The sequence below is a fragment of the Protopterus annectens genome, chromosome 1.part0 (assembly GCF_019279795.1).
Source record: "Protopterus annectens isolate FY-2018-M chromosome 1.part0, PAN1.0, whole genome shotgun sequence".
Taxonomy (NCBI): Eukaryota; Metazoa; Chordata; order Ceratodontiformes; family Protopteridae; genus Protopterus; species Protopterus annectens.
In genome coordinates, this window is record NC_056725.1 from 1,312,407,779 (window position 1) to 1,312,429,698 (window position 21,920).

General features: G+C 39.6%; 1 protein-coding gene across 2 annotated transcripts in view; it reads left to right on the forward strand.

The window, feature by feature from the left end:
• Positions 1–18,807, forward strand: part of DNAL4 (dynein axonemal light chain 4) — a 434,679-nt gene extending 415,872 nt beyond the window's left edge. For both annotated transcript variants that reach the window (XM_044066322.1, XM_044066330.1), the window contains exon 4: positions 18,614–18,807. In XM_044066322.1, the coding sequence (XP_043922257.1) occupies positions 18,614–18,778 (165 nt within the window). In that variant the 3' untranslated portion in view covers positions 18,779–18,807. The remainder of the gene's footprint in view (positions 1–18,613) is intronic.
• The last annotated feature ends 3,113 nt before the right edge of the window (positions 18,808–21,920 follow it).

Here is a 21,920-nt window from a genome sequence, read left to right on the forward strand (position 1 = left end):
CTACTTTTTATGCTGATCCCCAAAATAAGGGGGAAAAAGTCTTGCATTCTTTGGACATTCACAGGCAGCTACGGTATTATTTGAGCAGAACTAAAGAGTTCAGGCAGACTCAACAGTTATTTATTTCCTTTGCTTTGGGTTCACAAGGGAAAGCTGTTTCAAAGCAAACTATTTCTAAGTGGATTGGTCATTGTATTGCTTTTTGTTATTCTAATCATGGGAAGAGTGTTCCTGTTGGGATCAGACCTCATTCTACTAGGGCTACTGCCACTTCTACTGCCTTTTTGAGGGGGGTAGCTACTAAGGATATTTTGGAGGCAGCTACTTGGAGTTCAGTACACACTTTTACTAAGCATTACCATCTCCCTCTTTATTCCAAGTCTAGGGCTGGGTTTGCCACTGCAGTATTACAGGGCATGTTAGCAGCTCCTAATGCTATTTAGTTTGCCAGCCTCCCTTTTCCTTTGCTTTGGGACTCTACCCATAGGTTATGAATGCAGCAATGTCGGGACAAGAACATAGTACAGTTTTGTACCTACCATAAATGTAGATGTTCGAGGATCCACATTGCTGCAGTCCTATTTTCCCTCCCTCCTTCCCCTCTATAGGTTGTGGTTGCTGTTATTCTTTTTGGGATACTCTTTATTTACTCACTGGAGGTTGTTGGGTGTTTACTATTTTGGCTCTGGCCTTTCCTTTTTGGGCCTTCTGACATCTGGGGCAAGAAAGACTGAGGATATGGCGTCGGTCATGCGCTTAAGTACTACTACGTACTGACGTCAGCTCTAGGCGACTATGACCGACGCCAGCCTAACCCTTTGGTATTCGGGCCGACCGAGGACAGCGGACTACCCATAGGTTATGACTGCAGCAATGTGGATCCCCGAACATCTACATTTATGGTAGGTACAAAACTGTACTTTTTTTTAGTAGCTATTACGTCAGCCAGATGTGTATCTGAGCTACAAGCCCTGTCTATTAAGCCACCTTATTTAATCTTTCATAAAGACAGGGTATCTTTACGTACCAATCCTTCATTTGTTTCCAAAGTTTGTTCTAATGCCACCTTAAATGAGTCCATTGAGCTTCTAATTTTCTTTTCCAATCACTGTAATGCAGCTGAATATCGTTTCCACCAGCTGGACGTTCATAGACAGCTACGGTTTTATTTGCAACGGACCAAAGAATTTCGGAAGTCAGACCAGTTATTCATTTCTTTTTCCGACTCCAGATTGGGCTTACCAGTTTCTAAGGTGACATTGTCTAATTGGATTTCTAGTTGCATAGCCTTCATCTACAATTCACAGGGCAGGATCAAGGCTCACTCTATCAGGTCTCTGTCTACCTCTGCAGCCTTTCAAGCCAGGGTACCACTTGATCATATTTGTGCAGCAGCTACGTAGGCTACCCCTCACACCTTTATTACACATTATAAGTTGGATTTGGCATCCAGGGGTAGAGCATCCTTTGGCTCCATGGTGCTCAGGAGTATTTTCCAGTGAGCCACCCAAGAATAAGGTGCTAGGAATGCTGTCCCATATGTAAAAATGAAGGTGAGATTGGACTACCTAACATAAAGAACTTATGTACTCACCATAATGTTCCATGTTGGTAGTCCATCTCACCCTTGATTTTTACCAACCCGCCCTCCTGCCCCCATCCTGGAAGATCTGGAGGTAATAATTTGATTGTCTTGGTTGGTGACCCTTTAGTATTGGTTTGTTGGTTAGGGGGTTTTCTGTTTCTAGCGAGCAGCAAACAAGATCTGGGGATTGCACTGGTGCACCATGGGATACCTGCTTAGCCACAAGCCAACCAGAAGTCTTTGAGCTTGTAAATCGTCCGAGTCTCGGCTCCGAACCCATATGTAAAAATGAAGGGTGAGATGGACTACCAACATGGAACATTATGGTGAGTACATAACTTCTTTTTCTATCTTCCCAGAAAGCTTCTACAAGGAAGATATACAGGAGTAAATGGGAAAAAATTTCAATTTGGGCTCTTCTGAAGGAAACTGACCCTTTCACTGCTCCAATACCTTCGGTCCTGGAATTTTTAACATGTATTTTTCAGGAAGGTGCTTGTTTTTCTACAGTCAAAGTACAATTAGCTGCCATATCTAATATTCATTCTGAAATTCTGGAGGAAAGGATTCCTCTTTAGCTACTTCCAAATTGTGAAAGGGTTTTCTAGAAATTACCTTCTTACTTAGACCTCCAGTGAAAGATCCTTCACCTCCTTGGGATTTGACAGTTGTACTTCAGGAGTTGACCCAACAACCTTTTGAACCATCAGCCACATCTGATTTAAAATTCTTGTCGTGGAAAATAGCATTCCTAGTAGCTATTACATCTGCAAGGTGAATTCTGAACTGCAGGCTCTATCTTCCAAATCCCATTATATTGTTTTCTACAAAGATAGATTTACTTTATCAACCAATCCATCCTTCTTACCAAAAGTATTTATTACATACAAATACATCAGGATTGATAGCAGCAACATAAAATATAAACGAACGGCCTAGCTGACTACTACATATACATACATGCTTACACCACTGCAGCTCACTAGAAAATGGCAGTCTTGCTTTTATGTGCTAGCTCACTGGAAAGCTTCTTAAAGGTACATACACACTCTGATCTACATCCTTTACTGAGCTGTCTTGCAATGATAATGACATTTGAATAGGCATGCAAATTATACAGACAGTAAGGAATAAATAACATTCATGTCCAAGTTGCCATGTATCTGGAACAAGGTCTGGAAATGCAACCTGATCTAGTAATAGAGCAGTTAGGAATGGGTTTAGTAACAGGGACAGTCATTGGTGAATGATCTGCTTTAGAACTGTTGGGGATATTTTCATGAACAGGAATATCTGCTGAAATGTCCTCTGGAACATTGGATAAGTCATTCTGAGAGGTAGAGTCTTTATAACAGGCAAGATGCTACAATACTGGCTCAGACACCGATACTAAATGTTTCTGATTCCATCTAAATTCTATTCCTTGTGATTCCACAGTGTACAATGTCAGCTCTGGACATCAACTTTTCACAACTCCAATCCGATCAAAACCTTTTGCTGTCTGCATCCTGACTTATCTCCCCTTATTGTTATGGGTTGAGCAGTTTGCTCGTCTTATCATAATAGGACTTCTGGGACAAACGCTTTTTCAGGAGTTGAGCTTTCACTGCTTTGTTGTTCTTAGCACATGGAACCAGCAAATTGCTACCAATTGTTAGTGTGGTTCTGGTTTGTCTCGACATAAGTCTTTGAGCAGGCAAACCAAGATGATTATCATGAGGAATGTTTTTGTGAGATTCAGGAGATTTAGAAAAACATCAGTATTGTTTTGTTTCGACTTCTCTAATGGCTGTTTTGCACTTTGAATTGCACGTTCTGCCAAACCATTTGACTGTGGGTAACATGAATAAAGGGGTCTATATCAGAACATCGAAGTTTTAAAACTTTGAATGTTCGAATATCGACCCATTTTAATCGAATGCTAAAAATAGCGAAGCTGCAGAACACAAAATTCTTTCCTAGGGAAAGAATTCAGTTGTCTGGTTCTATGGCTTCACTATTTTCAGCGCTGTGGTGGAGATTTACAGGTCGGGTTCAGGTAAGTGGGATTGGGTGGTTGTTAGGGTTAGGTTGCGGGTTAGGTGAGTTAGAGTTAGGGTTAGGGTGCGGGTTAGGTGAGTGTGCGATAGTGACGCACCTTAGGGTTAGGGTTTGGTTTAAGGTAAGTGGATAGATAGTAGTGTATGTATAGTTTAGTGTAGGATTAGTTGTAGGATTATAAGTGTATGTGTGTGTATTGATGTTTTTTAGGTGTGCTTGTGTTGTGTGTATGTGTTTCGGAATAGCGAATATTTTCCCAAGGAAAAAAATTCATTGTTCTGAATGTTTGATATTATGTGGTTTCGATATTTTACGTTCTATGAAATAGCATTAGCTATTTTCATCTTTCGATAACATGATATAAATGCGAATAAAGTACCATGCTTCAGTAAATCTCTTGAACTGATGGCTTGTAAACTGTGCACCGTTGTCAAAAATAAATTTGTGTGGACTACCATGGATAGAAAATGTCTCTTCAACTTAGTTATGACAGTACTGGTCGTGAGATTAGGGAGGAGGTTAATCTTGAACCAATTTGAATAAGAGTCTACTAATACCAAATAATGCTGACCATTCCACTCAAAAATATCTGTACCTACTGTTGACCAGTGTTGTACAGGAGTCTGGTTTAGCTGACGTGGTTCTTTCTGTTGATGCGGTTTAGTACTATTACAAACAGAACAAGATGAAAGTGCTCTCTCAAAATCTCTTGACATAGAAGGACAAAATACTAGTCCTCTCTCCCTTCTTTTGGTATAGTCAGTTCCTGGGCGGCCATGATGCAAGATGTTAATATACTCTTGTAGCAAGGATTTTGGAACAGTCACTTTTGGACCTTTCGTGATGATACCATTGTCAGACAAAATCTCATCTGTGTAGGGAAAATATGGTTGCACTTCTAGTGGTAAACAACATTGCTTTGATGGCCATCCTCAACTGATAAAGTGGTTGAGCTTCTGTAGAACTGGACCTGAAGCTATATGAATTTTAAGCTCATCAAGACTTGTGGAAGAAAAATTTCTCACTTCCATGACTTCAAAATCAGGTTTCTCATTTTCATGGTGTCCAGTGTTTTTTCTGGGTGATCTGGATAAAGTACAAGCAAGATAAAGAAGTTTGCCTTTTGTGTAAACAAAATTGAAATTATACTTTTGCAATTTCAACATCATGCTTTGCAGTCTCACATGAGCTGTGTGCATAGGCTTTCTCAAAATAGTGATTAGAGGTTGGTGGTGAGCCTCAATTTGAATAGGTCAGCCATAAATATAATCATGGAACTTAAAACATGCAAACACAATTGCCAAGAGTTCTTTCTCTAACTGAGCAAAGTTCTCGAAGCATAGGCTACTGGTCTACCCTCTTGAAGAATGACTGCACCAATACCAAATTTAGAAGCATCACAATGAAGAGTTATACTGGTTTGTGAACATCATAGTATCTTAAAGTAGGTGGACTGGCAGTTCTGTTTCAGGACATCAAATGCCCTTTGGTGGTGTTCTAACCAGTACCAGGATACATCTTTGCATGTCAGCTCTCTTAACAGTGCTGAAAGTTGGCTCATATCTGGAATGAACTTGCCTGGATAGTTAACCATGCCAAGAAAACGTTGTAGGGCTGGCATCTCAAACATTGCTGTTTGCTTGGAAGCATCTGGTCGTAAGCCTGAACCAGTAAACAAATGACCAACATAAGTAACTTCACGTAGCCTGAATCTAAACTTCTGAGGATTCACTTCACAAGCTCGATGTAGAACTTTCCTGAGGTTTCTATCATGTTTGACTTCACCATTACCTCCTTCAAGAATATCATCTACTATAATAGGGCATGGATTGCCAGAAAAAAATTTGTTCCATTGCATGCTGAAAGACTTCACTGGCAGAATTTAAAGACTTCACTGGCAGAATTTAAAATGGCACTGTCAAAAATCTGTACCTGACAAATGGAGTACTGAAAGTGGTTAACAATGAAGATTTTCGGTCAGGCAAAATTTGCCAAAATGAACTTTTTGCATCTAAGACAGAAAAAACAGTGTCATTTGGCATAAGAGCAACAACTTCTTTGACTGTACTCATTGGATGATGTCATTTTAGTGCTTTATTCAAGTCTCGTGGATTGATATATATTCTGATATCATCTGAGCTTTTCGTATCAGCTACTACCATGGAGGATAACCATTCAGTTGGTTCTTCTACTGGACAGTTCTCCTTGTTGCACTATTCTGTCTAGCTCTGCTTTGACTCTACACTGCATAGGTACTGGAACTTTCCTTGCTGGTCTGATGACTGGGCTGACTTCAGGGTCTAACTTCATGGAGTACACAACTGGGAGTTTGCCTAGTTTGTCTTCGAAAATATCAGCATAGGCAGAGAAAATATTCTGGGTGAAATTAGAACAGTTGTCTTTCAAGTTTACATGGTGGATTTTCTTATTAAATGAAAGCAGTCCAATTTTCAAACTGTATGTGAGGCTTAATAATAACTGTATGTGCCTTTTGATTGCATAAAATTGCAAGTTGTAGTTGTTCCCGGCAGAGTAACTTGAAAGTACTTCTGAGCCTTCGGTATGAATTTCTTCACCACCATAAGCAACAAGCTTTGTGCACTTCGCCAAATCAAGCTTCTCACCAGCTTTACTCTGGCAAGTGTGTCTGCTGACATAACATTGCACTTTGAACCAGTATCAACTTTGAGCTCTGTGGGTTTCCCATTAGTCTGAGCAGTACAAAATACTTCATTCTTTTCCCACAAATCTACTGCATTGACTGTTTCACCAAGCACAGACAAACCATCAACATAAAAATTAGGGTCACAGCTTTCTAATTGATCAACTTGTCTCTTTGAATGTTCTTTTTTAATAAAAGAATGAACCTCTTTTGATTTACAAAACCTTTGAAAATTATTTCACTTTTTACATTTGTGGCACTGCTGACCAAAACCTAAGCATTTTTTTCTTTTAGACTATTTCCACCACAGTTGCAACAGTTGAGTATGAGGCTAGGTGAGAGCACATGCTTTGAGTTTGCTGACTCACCCTTGTGCTTCAGTGAACATGTCTGCTTTACAGAACACTCCCTGGAATTTGCTAAAAAGGTTCTGGGTTTCAGTGAAGCACCATACCCTTAGGTCTGTATCATCTAGCCATGTGCTGCATGCTATCGACACTAACTTTGGAAGGTGCTTGCAAGCATGCATTTCTCATTTGTAAGCATGTTTGTGTGCTTCTCTGTGAGCTCATGTATTTGACAAATCTCTGTGGCCTTATTCAAAGTTAAATCACTGTCTTAAAGCAAAATCTTTCTCACTGCATCATCTTTAATACCGCACACAAACCTGTCTTTTATCAATTCATTCCTTAAATTACCAAATCTGCACACTTTAGCCTTATTTATCAAGTCTGTTATATATGCTGCAAAGGTTTCACAGGCTTTTGATCTCTTGTGTAAAATATGTGCCTTTCCATCGTAATATTCATTTGGGGGTCACACATTTCTCTAAATTTACGTTTTAATCACTCTAGGTCTTCCCCCATTTCAGCTGGTACCACTATATGGCGGTTTCCCCCCTCTGCTGCATACACAACAGATAGATGCACAAATGAACATTCTCTTTTAATGGCTTCTGAACCTTCTAATTTAAGCAGAATAAATGCCTCTGTATGTGCATCTTTGTCAGAAAATGCAGCCTGTATGAAAATATTGTGCTCTTGCTCAAAAACTCTCCAATTTTCTGCAGTATTATCAAATACGAATGGAGCATGTCTGTGAAATACTTCTGCCATGCCAACAAATTATGCTTAAATGCAATGCAAAATATGGCCCTTGTAATTATGTACGAACATGCACATACACCAGGTACTTGTAACAACATTCAAATGCACAATAATCTCTTGGAAAGACTGTACTTTACAAAATATTTTTTGAAATGGCTGAATTTTGCAAAATAACTGCACTGTAATACTGCGAAAACTTGCAAACACTTTGTACACTTGAGATATTTTGAATAGCTTTAGTTAGTATGAAAAAATAGCACATAGCGAAAAAATACGGTAATTTTTCCTTGTTTTGTACATTTTATGTGATTCGGATGCCATTTCAAACATTTTCGTATCTATTTTGAATATTTTTATCAATATGTCGCAGTTTTGGACATTTTGTTTAACTCGAAATTCATTTTGAGCATTCTGATTGCTTCATTTTATATTTGTTCAATAAAAAATAATTTAAGCGAGTTTTAGTACCTGAAATTTCTCACCAGTTTTGCAAGTCGCTTGAGCAGTAGGGATGATCCACTCCTGTATATTCCTCCAACTTTAACGGTGTTCCTCGTGGTCTTGACTTTGGATCCCATTCTGACACCATGTCGCTCAACTTATGTAGCTAGTTAAGACAAAGAGGCTTGGGTGTTCACTTGAATACTTTATTACATACAAACACATCAGGATTGATAGCAATAACATAAAATATAAATGAACTAACTGACTGACTATTACACATACATACATGCTTACACCACTGCAGCTCACTACAAAATGGCAGTCTTGCTTGCATGTCCTCAGTATTTATATACACGTGCTAGCTCACTGGAAAGCTTCTTAAAGGTACATATGCACTTTGATCTACAAAAGCTCCCTAAAGCACATTCTTTTAGATCCCTGGCAACTTCTTCTGCCTTCTGGTCTAGAACTTCCATTGATGATATTAGTGCAGCAGTTACTTGGTGTAATGCTCATATCTTTATTGCTCATTACAAACTAGATTTGATCTCCAGAAGCGTAGCTACTTTTGGTTCAGTAGTTCTCTGGAATATCTGTGAGGGCCACCTAAGATTCACGTAGCTGTGGACTCTGTCCCACACATTGAGGAAGAATGAAAAGGACAACATCAGGTACTAAGGTTATATACTCACCATAACTACGGATCTGTGTCGTCCATTTTCATTCTTCCTCAACTTCCTACCCTCCTTCTCCCTTCCTTTCATCATCTGGAGTGACCTCTTAGATATTATGGAACATTTTGCTCCAGGTTTGAGCCCCAGCATTGTTGTTCTTTCCTTCTATCTGTTCTATCTTAGGATCTATAAGGCAACAAACTCAGTCTGAGATATTGTTGGTTGACTGGGACATTGTGGGTAGAGGGAGGAGCTCGAGAGTTGGGTCCCGAGTCTAGTGTATGCGGCTGGTGTCAGATCCGGTACCCATGCATTGAAAAAGATATTTACTATAATGGCAGATATTTATGATCCCTTCAGCATTCCCTCCCACCTTCCTCACCCTTGACAGAAGGGACAAGGAGGGATTTTAGGGGCCTAGTTGTGCATTGTGCATTTTCACTTACTGTTTAGGGGTGTACTCCAACCTGTAGAAAGGAGCAGACAGCATTATGGGAAATAGAGAGGATTTAAAGCCTGAAAAAGTTTTGGGTGCTATGCTAACTAGTGCCTGTGGTAACTTGTCCTGTTGATAGATGTGGACAGTTATGGCTCATGAAGCTCTTTCATTATGGCAAGTATTTAATTGTCGTGCACCTTAAATTGGCCAGAGTATTTTTGTCCATTCATTCCCTTCCCCCCAAAATTATTTTAATTCCTGTTTGAGTTGGTACAACATAAAATATTAATTTAGCCCTTTTGTGGAACCAGTTGTTTGGGAACCCAGTCATGCATCCTAGAAATAACTTTCATTACATTTTTGCTAGTTGCATTTTGCAAAGTTATTCACATGTTTTCAAAACAGTTTTGGAGAAAATTTCAGATCCCCATTTGTCATGTTTTTGCTGCATGGTACAAATACAGGAAACTACAGCACATGGCTTTTCTTTCTCTTGTTATTGAGTCTAGTATGGTGGATGGGTTCAACAAGTGCTTATTCTTTTTTTTTTTTTTAAACCATCATATTTTTATGGCTTAAATACCAGCATCACATGACATGAGGATCATTCCAACCGAGTCTTATTGATACTACAAACATTTTACATATAATTTAAACATACACAAATATAACATTGCTGATCAACTAAATACTGACATTTGAGAAACACTGTTTAAATTTTCTTTTTAAACTGAAGAAACATATGTTCTAGTATTCTTTTCACAGTTTCATATCCAGTTTAATGTACCAGTTCTTTAATTTGTAATTAAAACAGAACATTTCTAACCCAATCTTCTGAAAGCATTTTCTAATGCTAAAAAAGAAAAGTTAATAAAGTAGTTGTAACATTCTTGATCCAGCTGACAATTGATTTTAGGATTATTAAACCAGCTTGGTTAATACATAACAACCAACATTTCCCTTCATGTTTTTCAGGTAAATTAATACTTGTTGCATCACAAATACTAGTAATAACTCTACTCCCAAATTTGTCTTATATTTTGGTAAACCCACACCAAATGAAAATAATGCTCATTATGGAATTTGCATCTCCAATGGCTATTTTGCCAGATGCCCACCTTGCTAACATTTGAGCAGGCGCCGGTAAATAAAGGTCAGTAGCTTAGGTGACCCAAGTTCAGGCACTTGACATTTCATGCTGGCCATTTGGCATTCCATGCTGCCCAGGATGGGAATGCCTGTCCTGGGATGGGAAGGAGTGTGCTGGATAGGTCTGTTGTTGACACCTGGTTTAAGCTATGCCTTAGAATGATCACCTGAGCATGCTGGGAAAGGATGAGAAGATGTGATTTTTCTAAATGTCCTCATACCACATATTATAAACTTTTTAGCCTAACATATTGTTGACTTGCTATGCAAGGGTTATAGGGCAAAGAATAAAATCTTTATTGAGCCACAGTGTGAAATTACCTCTCCTGGCCCTTCCTGCTCTGCACTGCCTAGCAGGTGCAACCCCTAGTGCCTATACATGGATCTGAGGCATCCATGTGCAGAGACTCTCCTAGAATGGCGGACCTCTTGTTGTGGACCACACAAAGGAGCCTGCCAAATGATGTAGGCATTGACAGCAGATATGCTACAAGCCAGCAGCAGATGAACCCAAGCAAAAAATACTTATGAATCCTTCAAAAGTGATCTTTTCATAGAGTCTACACTTGTGGTATTATTTGTATGTTTGCGTAAGTTTGTTTTGTAATGGTAGGGCAACTGTTTTATTTGGCATGTAAAGCTTTGTGTATAAATAATTTCAGCATTCTTTTCTGGTTTTATTGGGACTGAGGATTTTGTCCTCATAAACTATTTTCTAGATAACTGTAAGTTCAGTGAAATGACTTACTCTGTTACAGGCCTAGATGTGCCAGTCTTCTTAAACAGTCTTCAACATCAATAGTTTCTCTCTCAACTAATCCTAAACCTTTGGTTAGTATGGTTTCATTTGTCACTTTGAGATGCTCTGTACAACTATGAGTCTTTTTCCTGCAATAAGACAAACAGATTGAAATACTGTAGTATGTATTATGTTGCATTGCATATACACATGCAGATGTGGTGTTACATAAACAAAACTAATGGCATCAGAAAGTTATATTAGCCCTTTGTGTTGGTCACATAAAGGAAATGAGCTTCCTGTGTCAGACTTTCTTGAAGTGTCTTGCCCGTTACTTTTTTGGTATTACAAATATAAAAAGACACCAACTAAAAATACTCTGCTAGGAAACTGTTTCTTCTAACATGTATTTGTAAATGCCCATCTCTAAGACTTGGATGTAGCTGTAGCCTGGACCACCATCCAGACATCTGAAGATGCTTAATTTAGAATCAGAAATGGCCCTACACCCATACACAAACATTTATAGGAAGAGATGGATTTTGTTTTGGGGAACCTATGTTAGGATGCACACCATCCTTTATTAATCAGTTATGGTGCTGCTTGTTATTCTGAGAATCTTTGCATTTATTTTTCAACTGGAAGTATCCAAGCCAAAGTTAGATGGTACAGCTGAGTACTTTAACATCTTTGAAGGAAAGACTTTTGAAGCAGAGTAAATGCCTTCACATTGTCCTTTCTGTTTTTCTTTTATCTATATAAGCTCAAATATTGTTTGTACATAGGTATTGGCATGCTTAGTCTTCATGTTATTCGTATTTGCTGTCTTTATTGTTAGGATTCAATGTCATGAAGTAATATCAGATTTATATAGTTGCACATGGTAGTCAGTGTTTAGACCCACTGGTATGAGATAGCTGCCACTTCCTCCATTGAGGAAGACAGAACCTTTATTTCTTTACTTCTTTATCACTCCCTTGCATGATCCCATATCCTGCTACCCCGTACCCTCATCCAGTGTAAGTCTTAACAGCTCTCCCTACACCCTTTGCTGGGGCTGGTCATGGAACCTAAGGGTGTCTATGGTGGGATCTCATTGTCTGGCGTGTTACTGATTAACCCACCTGTTTCCCCACCCATTACATTATGTGGAACAAGGGGTGGGCATGCAGTGGGGATGTCTGGCATTTTACACTTCCTGCACAGCAGTTCAGCCATGTCCCATCCTTTCACACCTTTGAACTATGCCCCCTGCATCAGTATCCCTATCTTCCATCAGAGATTGCTGATGGGAGTGCCCATTCCTTGTATCCATTTAGTAAAATCCATTCCTTGTATCCATTTAGTAAAATATCTCTGTGGGCGTTCCAGTTGTTGTGTGTTTCTAGGAAGATCAGGCCCTTACTAAGCCTGCTATGAATGGTATTGCTGTTATCTTGAATGTCCCTGTTGTGGTTGCCAGGAAGAGAAAAGTTCTTACAGTGGTTTTAGCAATGTTCTTTCAGCATCCTGTCTTCCCTGGCTCTTGATGGTTGACTCCTCTGCGGCCATATTTTTGCCCTCTTATTGCTCATTGGCTACTTCTGACCCCTTTGGAGTTTCTACTTGAAAAGCTACTAAAGGTCTGGAGTCTAAGACTTCCTCCAGGGTCAGTCATAAAGTCAGTGTGGAGATGGGAGAATCACATTTGATTAGATTGGTGAGAATGACTGTCTTCTACAAAGGTACTTGGCAACCAGTGGTAGGCCTTCGTCTCTTTCTCTTTTGAGTCTCCAAAAAAATGACTCAGAAGGTGCAATACCTTTTACTACCTCTACCACTACTTCAAAAAAGCTAAAAAGCAATGGTTCTCCTTTGTTGAACATCTTTTTAAGCTCTTTTGATCACTTCATCTGCTTTATCAGCCTCTGCACTTTGAAAAAGGAAGAAATCTACTTTTACTTTGATAAAGAATCAGATTGTGATGTTAGAGAGGTTAGATTATATTGTTTCTCCAAGTCTCTTCAACCGAAAACTGAGATTCAGAATCTGAAGAAAATATTTCTTCAGATTCTATTGTGGAGGAATTGTCTTACTCTGATACTGTTGGAATGACAAAAGTTTTGTTTTTTCAAATATTTGCTTATGCTCTCAGTTAAACAACAGAAGTTTTATGACCTGGTACAGGTAGAATCTCTCAAACCACTGGCTATGCCCCCAGTTATTGTAGCAGTTGAGGATGCCTTTAATGCTGCAAGTACTTCTCCTGATAGGCATCTGCTCTTTGGAAACCAGGTAAACTTTACAAAATACCTCAATCTCATAAGTACCTTTTCCATAACCCCAGTGCTAACCATTCTGTTATTTCACTGTCAAAAAACACTGAGTCTAAACATGTGGCTGCATCAAATCTGGTTCCCTTAGATAAGGATGGAAGAAAATTTGACAGACTTGAAAAAAAAGGTTTACACTTAAAACTGTTAGTAGTCAAGCACATACATTCAAATCTCTTTTGCTGACATGTAGAAATTATTGCAGGCTTACCTACTTCAGAATTTAAGTCCACATACTTCCTGAGTCATTCAGTCTCTAGATCAAGAATAGGTTTTGAAAGGACTGTTCTCTAACCCTTCTTCCCTCTTCTTGTCTGTCTAAACTATGGTAATAGTCATTCATAAAAACGATCTAATATAGCAATAACCCACGCCTGGGTGTGGGTAATGCTGGATTTACCCATGGTTGGTGTGGTTTGGTCACGAGGGTGAAGCCCGAGTGGCCAAACAAAGCCAACCGTGGGTAAATCCAGCATTACCCACACCCAGGCATGGGTTATTGCTATTATACAACATTATTTAAGAAAAAAAATAATTACTTTTCTTAAATAATGGCATTGTACAATGCCTACTTGCTACCCTTCCGCAGCTGTCTGGAATTCTGCGGCAGTTCTGATGTACTGCGCATGCGTATGCCTATGCAGTACATCAGAGCTGTGGGCAAAAGCAACGGAGAAAGCAAGATCTCCGTTGCATTTTGCAAACTGTCTTGCTATGTTGAAGGAGTTTAACATAGCGAGACAGCTTTAAAAAAAGCAACGGAGATCTTGCATTCTCCGTTGCTGTTAAAAAGAGTTACAGTAATGGAAAAAGTCTGGGCGACCGGACCTTTTTCCATTACTATAACTCTGATTTACAACGTGCACGCTGACCAATCGTTTTTGAATATTAATTGGGAGTCGTTGTATAATGATAAATATAGTACACTTGTGTAATTAACTTTAACTGTAAAAGTAGTATTAATCTGCGGTGGTACAGTGGTAATGTTGTTGCCTCACAGCAAGAGATTTTCCTGTTCGATTCTCGGCTGGAGTGCCTTCTGTGTGGAGTCTGCATGTCCTCCCCACGTTCGAGTGGCCTCCCAAAGACATGCATGAATGGGCGTGCCTTCGCTGAAGGTTGGGCTGGCAACTCGGCAGCATAAAGATCTGCTGCCAATCATTAGCGGACCAGAGTTTCGCTGTGGTGATACCTAACCGGGAAAAGCCAAAAAGACAAACAACAACAACAACTGTTGTAGTATTAAAATCTTCCCTCCTGGCCCACATTTTTTTTTTTTTTTACCTTTGATTGTGGATTTCTGTTAGTGTTTATTCCATTACCTTGTCTGTTTGCTAGGGTGAGGGTGTTCCCCTTATTTCCCTGCCTTTTCCCCTTAGGGGGAAAACTAGCACTTTTTTCTCAAAATTGGCACATTATAACCCAGGACAAATGAGTTCTAGACATAGTGTCACAAGGCTACAAGTTTCATTTCCATACCCTGCCAAGGGCAAACGGTTGGCCAGACCTGCCAAAAAATCAATGGACAGAGGCTCAAAAACAAGTCGCAGCACTCATGGACATGAGGGCTATTCAACAAATGCCACAGCAAGATTAGGGACAAGGATTTTACTCGACTGTCCTTGGTACCCAGAAAGGACAAAGCATGGAGACCAATACTGGACCTATCTATTCTAAACACTTTCCTGGATATACCAAAATTCAAGATGTTGACTTTACAACAGCTTCTACCCATGCTTGGCAGCAAGGCTTGGCTTGTGCCTTTAGACCTAAGAGAGGTATACCTGCATGTCCCAATCAGACAATCATGCAGAAGATACCTCAGATTCAAGGCTGGCTCAAAGCATTACCAATTCTCTGCACTGCCCTTTGGCTTATCTACTGTGCCCAGGGTCTTCACAAAGTGCCTGGCACCAGTAATTGCTTACTGCAGACAAAGAGGAATACAAATATATCCTTACTTGGACGACTGCCTCATACAAGCAGAGAACAAGGACATTCTGCTACAGCATCTGACGTTTGTGATAAGACTTTTAACATGCCTAGGGTACACAGTCAACAAAAAGAAATCAAAACTAGTACCCTCTCAAGAGATAATATTCCTGGGTGCAAGCTTAAATACAACTGCCCAGATGGCTTATTTCACTCCAGACAAACAAAGACAACTGACTACCTATTTCAAGTAAATGGCAACAAAGGCCCAGTTATCTGCAAGAAAAAGTCTGCAGGCTTTGGGCTTCATGGCATCCTGCATCTTACTAATTCCATATGCAAGACTGCATATGAGGAAAATTCAGTGGTACCTAAAAAGTGTCTGGACACAACATTGCCACAGTCTGGAAATAATGATTACTCTAATTCCCTGCTTGCAACAGGAATTTCGATGGTGGACAAAGGCTTGTCACCAAAACAAGGGACAGCCATTCTCATTACCCCCAGCCAGGCAGAGCCTAACGACGGATGTTTCAGATTATGCCTGGGGGCACACATGGCAGGAAGAGGCATTCAGGGCACCTGGCACTCAACCCAAAAGCATCTACATATCAATCAAAAAGAGATGCTAGCTGTTCAAAATGCCCTGACAGCCTTCAAGGACCTACTTCATCCGGGACAACTACTGATAAAGACAGACAACACCACGGTCATGTGGTACATAAACAAGCAGGGGGGCACTCATTCTTATCTCCTGTGCAGACAAGCCATGGCTTTATGGGACACAGCATTGACTTACCAAGTTCATCTGCAGGCACAATTCCTGCCAGGAAAGGACAATACTCTGGCAGACGAACTAAGCAGAAACCTCATGGATCCCCATGAGTGGCACCTGGATCCACAAGTCTTAAGCATGATAACAAAGAAATGGGGATGCCCTGACATAGATTTATTTGCCTCCCCTCAAAACAATCAACTAAAAAGATTCTGCACAAGGACTTATCACAGACAAGCTTGGAAAGTGGATGCCTTATCTTTCAACTGGACAAAACCTATCAGTATATGCCTTTCCTCCACTGCCTCTCCTCCCCAAGGTACTCCTAAAGGTCAGGCAGGAGAAATCAAAAATGATTCTGATTGCTCCAGACTGGCCACACCAGTACTGGTATCCGATCTTAAGGAACTTGTCCCAATGCCCAGCCTGGACTTTACCTCAAATACCTCATCTACTGTCTCAGCAAAACAATCAGATTCTGCACAGACAACTCAGAACCCTAAACCTGGCAGCATGGTGGATAATGTAGCCATACAAACCACACCTCTCAGTAAAGCTGTGATGAATGTCATTTTAGAAGCCAGAAGGCCTAGTACTAGAAAATCCTATGCTGGGAAATGGAAAAGATTTTGTGCTTGGAACCAAGCTCAAGGAACAGATACAGCTGTTCCAAATATTCCTCAGATTTTACAATACTTAACTGAGATGCTGAACAAAGGCCTATCTTTTTCATCAATTAAAATCCATGCCTCTGCCATTTCAGCTCATTACAATACAGAGCTGCCACTCTTTTCTCATCCTTTATTAAGGCAGTACCTCAGAGGAGCCAGAAACTTAAGGCCTCCAAGGAGAACGCCAATACCTGCATGGAACCTCAATTATGTCTTGGAAAAACTCACCTTAGCTCCTTTTGAGCCAGCTGCTACTGCGGATATAAAGTTCTTATCTTGAAAAACAGCTCTGCTCCTAGCAATAACTTCTGCAAGACGAGTTTCAGAGCTACAGGCTCTCATGGCTGTGGAACCCTTTATCATTTTTTATCCAGAAAGGGTCTTTCTGAGAACAAACCCCACATTTATGCCTAAGGTGATATCCAGTGTAGCCCTTAACCAAACAATTCATTTGCCAACTTTTTATCCAAATCCACAGAACAAGGGGGAGAAAAGTCTGCATTCTTTGGACGTACACAGACAACTTAGATTCTACTTGGACAAAACTAAAGTGTTCAGAAGGTCAGAACAATTACTAGTGGCATATGCCACAGCATCACAAGGAAAGGCTATCTCCAAGCAGACTATTTCAAAATGGATAGGTCACTGCATTCCATTCTGCTACTCACAGCATGGCAAACCAGTGCCTAAGGGCATTAGGCCACATTCAACCAGAGTTGCAGCCACTTCTGCAGCGTTTCTCAGGGGAGTACCAACCAAAGACATTTTAGAGGCTGCTACTTGGAGTTGAGTGCATACCTTTACAAAATATTACAATCTGCCTCTTTACTCTAAATCCAGGGCAGGCTTTGCCACTGCAGTTCTGCAGGGCCTCTTAGCCGCTCCTAATGCTGTTTAGCTCCAGCCCCCCAACCATAGCTTTGGGACTCAACCCAAATATAATGACTGCAACAGTGAAACAAGAAGAACATAGTACAGTTGTGTACACTTACCATAAATGTAGATATTCGACTGTATTCACTGTTGCAGTCCGGGTTACCCTCCCACCATCCCCCTTATTTTTGCTAGAACTTATCTTTACTTCTCTAATCTTTACAACCTATGTGGTGTATTTGCATATAGATGAAGATAAAGCTTATTTTGGTGCATGTATGTTTTATTTACATATTTTTAGCCTGCCCTTTTGGGGGCACCTGATATCTGGGGCAAGAAAAACTGAAGAAAATGGCATCGGCTGCATCTTTTATACCCCTGACAACCTAACGTCAAGGAAGAAGCAACAGCAACCGACGCAGGACCCAAGACTTTGGAATTCAGGCCAACTGAGGGCAACCTGCCAGCAGGATAACCCAAATGTAATGACTGCAACAGTGAATGCACTCGAACATCTACATTTATGGTAAGTGTACACAACTGTACTTTCTGGGTTTGAGTCCTTCTTTGTTTCAGCTATCCCTGTTTCTGTGTAGCACTTGGGTTCTTATGGTAACAAACTCGATCTGAGGTATTGGAATAGACTGAGCCATTATAGGTAGAGGGAGGAGCTTGACAATTGGATCTAAGCCTAGTGTAAGCAGCAGAGTCAGATCCGAGGATCGGATCTGAACCCATGTGTTGAGGAAGAATGAAAATGGACAACACGGATGCCTAGTTATGGAGAGTACATAACTTTTAGGTTTCTTAATACAACTGTACTTTTCTAAATTATAGTGAATGGGTTCTAGCACTCATGCTGCTTCTTGCAATAGTCATATCTCTAGGAGCTTCTTACAGAATTATCAGGATTCAAGCTTAGCATTTATTTATTGATTGAGTTTTTCTGGACCAAGAATCAAATTTATTAAGCATTCTTAAAGTCTATTTACATATGATATGGATAGCAAGTTGTTTGAGTTAACAGAGTATATATGGATAGCAAGTTGTCAGTGAGACAGATTTGGCATTACAACTTCTGTAGTGCATTTGTATGTTAGAATCCTAAAAAGTTGATACATTCCATCTAAATGTTGGAATTTAAACATTTGAACACATACACTGATAGGGACAGTGCCCTCTGTTTTAACACATATTTTGTTGTTTTCTTAGAGTGCTGCAAAAATGATCAAAGAGACAATGGATAAGAAGTTTGGATCCTCTTGGCATGTTGTCATCGGTGAAGGCTTTGGATTTGAAATTACACATGAAGTTAAGAACCTGCTATATATGTTTTTTGGCGGCAGTCTAGCTGTTTGTGTATGGAAATGCTCATGAAAATAAAGAAAGAAAGTATATATTTTAAATATCTGTATGACTGTATGTATGTCTCCCCCTTATATTTTTAACTCCTGAACTGGGAATTTTTTTTTTTTTAATATATCCGTTGTCTAGCTTGAGGAGATGGCTGTTCTGGGAGGTGTGTGTTAAAAGGTCTGGCTAGAAAGAAAACACATTGTAATTATTTTCCAACTGATGTTAGGTTTGTAATTTTGACAAGCAAACCAGATTTGATCATGAGTTTCAGTGAGGTGTACTGGTACAGCTTTTCCACATTAAATTTGCTGTTTCAGTTTGTATACACTGTAGTCAGTTACTGCACTCCCAAGAAAAGTTGTGTGCCAAGTTCCTTCAGAACACCAGACACTTCCAAGTTGGAAATCCAAAGGCTCACATGACATTTGCACATTTTGATGTATATAGTCTCTTTTAAATGAATGTGTAAATAGCACTGCTAATTGGAATGCTTTGTTACTCCTTAAGCTGACCCAAGTACTGACTTTCCATTTTGTGTTTTTTTGCTTTCTCCTTGATAAAAAATTCCAAATGAGTAGGATAAATGGAGTAGAAGCTTGTTATATATGAGTATGTGTTGTACATGTCTTACATAGGTTGGAGTTCTTTAATTTGTTTTTGCACATGTATTTTACAGTTCAAGACAAGAAATGCAGCAAAATTCTAATATCATTATTGTTAGTTATAAACACTGAAGTTGTTGGCCTAGTTTTCAAATGACATTTTAATTCACTGGTATTTACCTCTTGTTTTGATGTATGTAATTTTTCATGAAGCCTGAGTATATTATATTATCACTGGAAGTATATCCTAGAATGGAACATGTCCCCATGAATACTAAATTGTGAACTCGCTGAGGTGCTTTGGTGGAGAAGTCTGACATAGTTATCTTGCAGTTGACAGAAACATACTTTCAAGTGTAGTGAATCATTGCTATCTTTCATGCAGAGATCCACTTCACCTCAGTTGCTGTCTAGCGGTTTTGACCACTTCAGTTAACCAAGCAGAAGCATGGCCATCTACGAAAGTTTATTTACTGACTTCCAAAGAAAAGTCCCAACCTCTGCAAGTCTACATTCCTTTGCATTGGCCAACTTAAGTTAGCACTGACTGTTTCCACAGTCTTAGATGCCATCACCTAGAGCAAAACGTGTTAGTACTATGTAAGCAAGTCGTAGTGCAGTATTGCCATTTTAACTGTTAAGGAGAGCTGTCGACTCTGTCATCTTTATTGTGCTGTTTCGTAAAATGTAAATGAGTCATTGTTATTTCAGTTTGACTCATTCCTAAATTGCCTGTTCCAGGTTGTTGCTGTACTTCAGCTTGTGTCTACCTCAGTGTTTTGGGCATTATATCTTATTAATCTTGTAACCCATTGGTGCTTTCACATAAAAACTGTTTTGTTGTTTGTATCCTTACATTGCTTAGATTTGAAAATAATCATTCACTTACCAGTCCAACAAATAAATACATTTAAAAAATAAAAATCTGATTATGTGAATTAAGGCACAGATCCAAATCGAAAATATGTGTGCTGTCTTGAAAGCACGTAAAGCATGTCTTATTTATACTTAAGGTGTGTGTGTGTGTGTGTGTGTGTGTGTGTGTGTGTGTGTGTGTGTGTGTGTGTGTGTAAGAGAGGTTTTGAGAAAGTAGTAATTCTAATACATACATATAGGGCTATTGGTTTACTATCATTTAACCGGATCACAAAACAGCGAATCATGGTTATGTCAAAGCAAAACCTCAAAACTGGGTCCAAGGAAGTAAATACTGTGGGAAGAAATAGCCAGGGAATTGTTATGTCTAGGCTTGTATAGGCCCTAGGGCTAATAGCCTAGTACCAACCTATGAATATAAATGTTGACTTCGACATTTTCGAGCAGTCACCACACTTCCGGGGACACCATTACTGTGTGTTGCACAGTAAATAACATGTTTGCAGTCGGGCAAGTCCCCCTGTACCCCCATGTGGGGGCTACGCCCCCCCCACACCCCCTGCTACGTAAATGCACTAACTCCGGGATCGCACTATAGTGAGGGAAAGAGTACATTTCCTGATCCCCACTATAGTGCAATCTGCATTGAAATGTCAGAACTGACAACAGCGAATGCTGTATTGCATTCGCTATTGTCAGTTCCAACAGTTTTTTCGAGTTTTTGATTCACTGACAGCCAGAGTCAAAATTTTGTCAGTCACATGAACTGCGATCGACAAAATGATAGTAAACCGAGCTGACACCTGTCAGGTGATCAGGGTGTCTGTCAGAAAATTCAGTTTTTGGGAATACTTGTCAGGTATTTTGAGTCATTCTCAGAGCTAATAGATTTCTGAAATATAGTTCCCAAACTGCTTAGTGTTTCTCTCAAGATTTCCTTTTTGCATTTAGATTGTTTTTTCAAAACAGTCTTTTGTCTGTTTCAACTGGCATCCTGGGTGATTTGACCATTACCAGTTAGACTAATCAAAAGAATCTACTACATGAAGCCTTTCAGACGAAGTATACAAAAGTCCCTGAGCCTAATGTTTTACATAGGAGAAAAAAATGGATCTGTCCTCCAGTTAAACTTCATGTTCTCTGCAGATATGTTTTTGTCTTCAGTGTAAATATAATATTGTAGACATAAATGAAACCTTGTTTCAGGAAAATTGTAAAGTGCACATTGAAGGAAATAGTATACAAATACTTTGTATTCTTCTTGTCATCATTTACTCAGAATGAGTTTTCGAACCCTATATTCTTATCTAATATAATAGTTTCAGTTAACCTACCAGTTGCCAGAACAGTATTATAAATACCTTTTTAACAAATGCAACGTTTATACATTTGCTTATTTGATGTATTTCACTGTTTTTAGTTTCTTCAAAACTGTTGATTAACTGTGAAAGCGGACCGGTTAGGGTTGCCACCTTTCGTTGTGGTAAAAACCAGACCAAGATCATACCCCTAGCACCTCCCATAACCCACTCACCCCCCTTTCTACCCACTTTATAATGTCATTGTCACATCAGATAAGGAGGAACACCTTCTTTAACCTGTTTCAGATACCTAGTAAATCCGTAGATTTAATAAACTCTGGTAATTTGTTTCTTTTTTTAAACAGAATACCGGAGTTTCTCCAG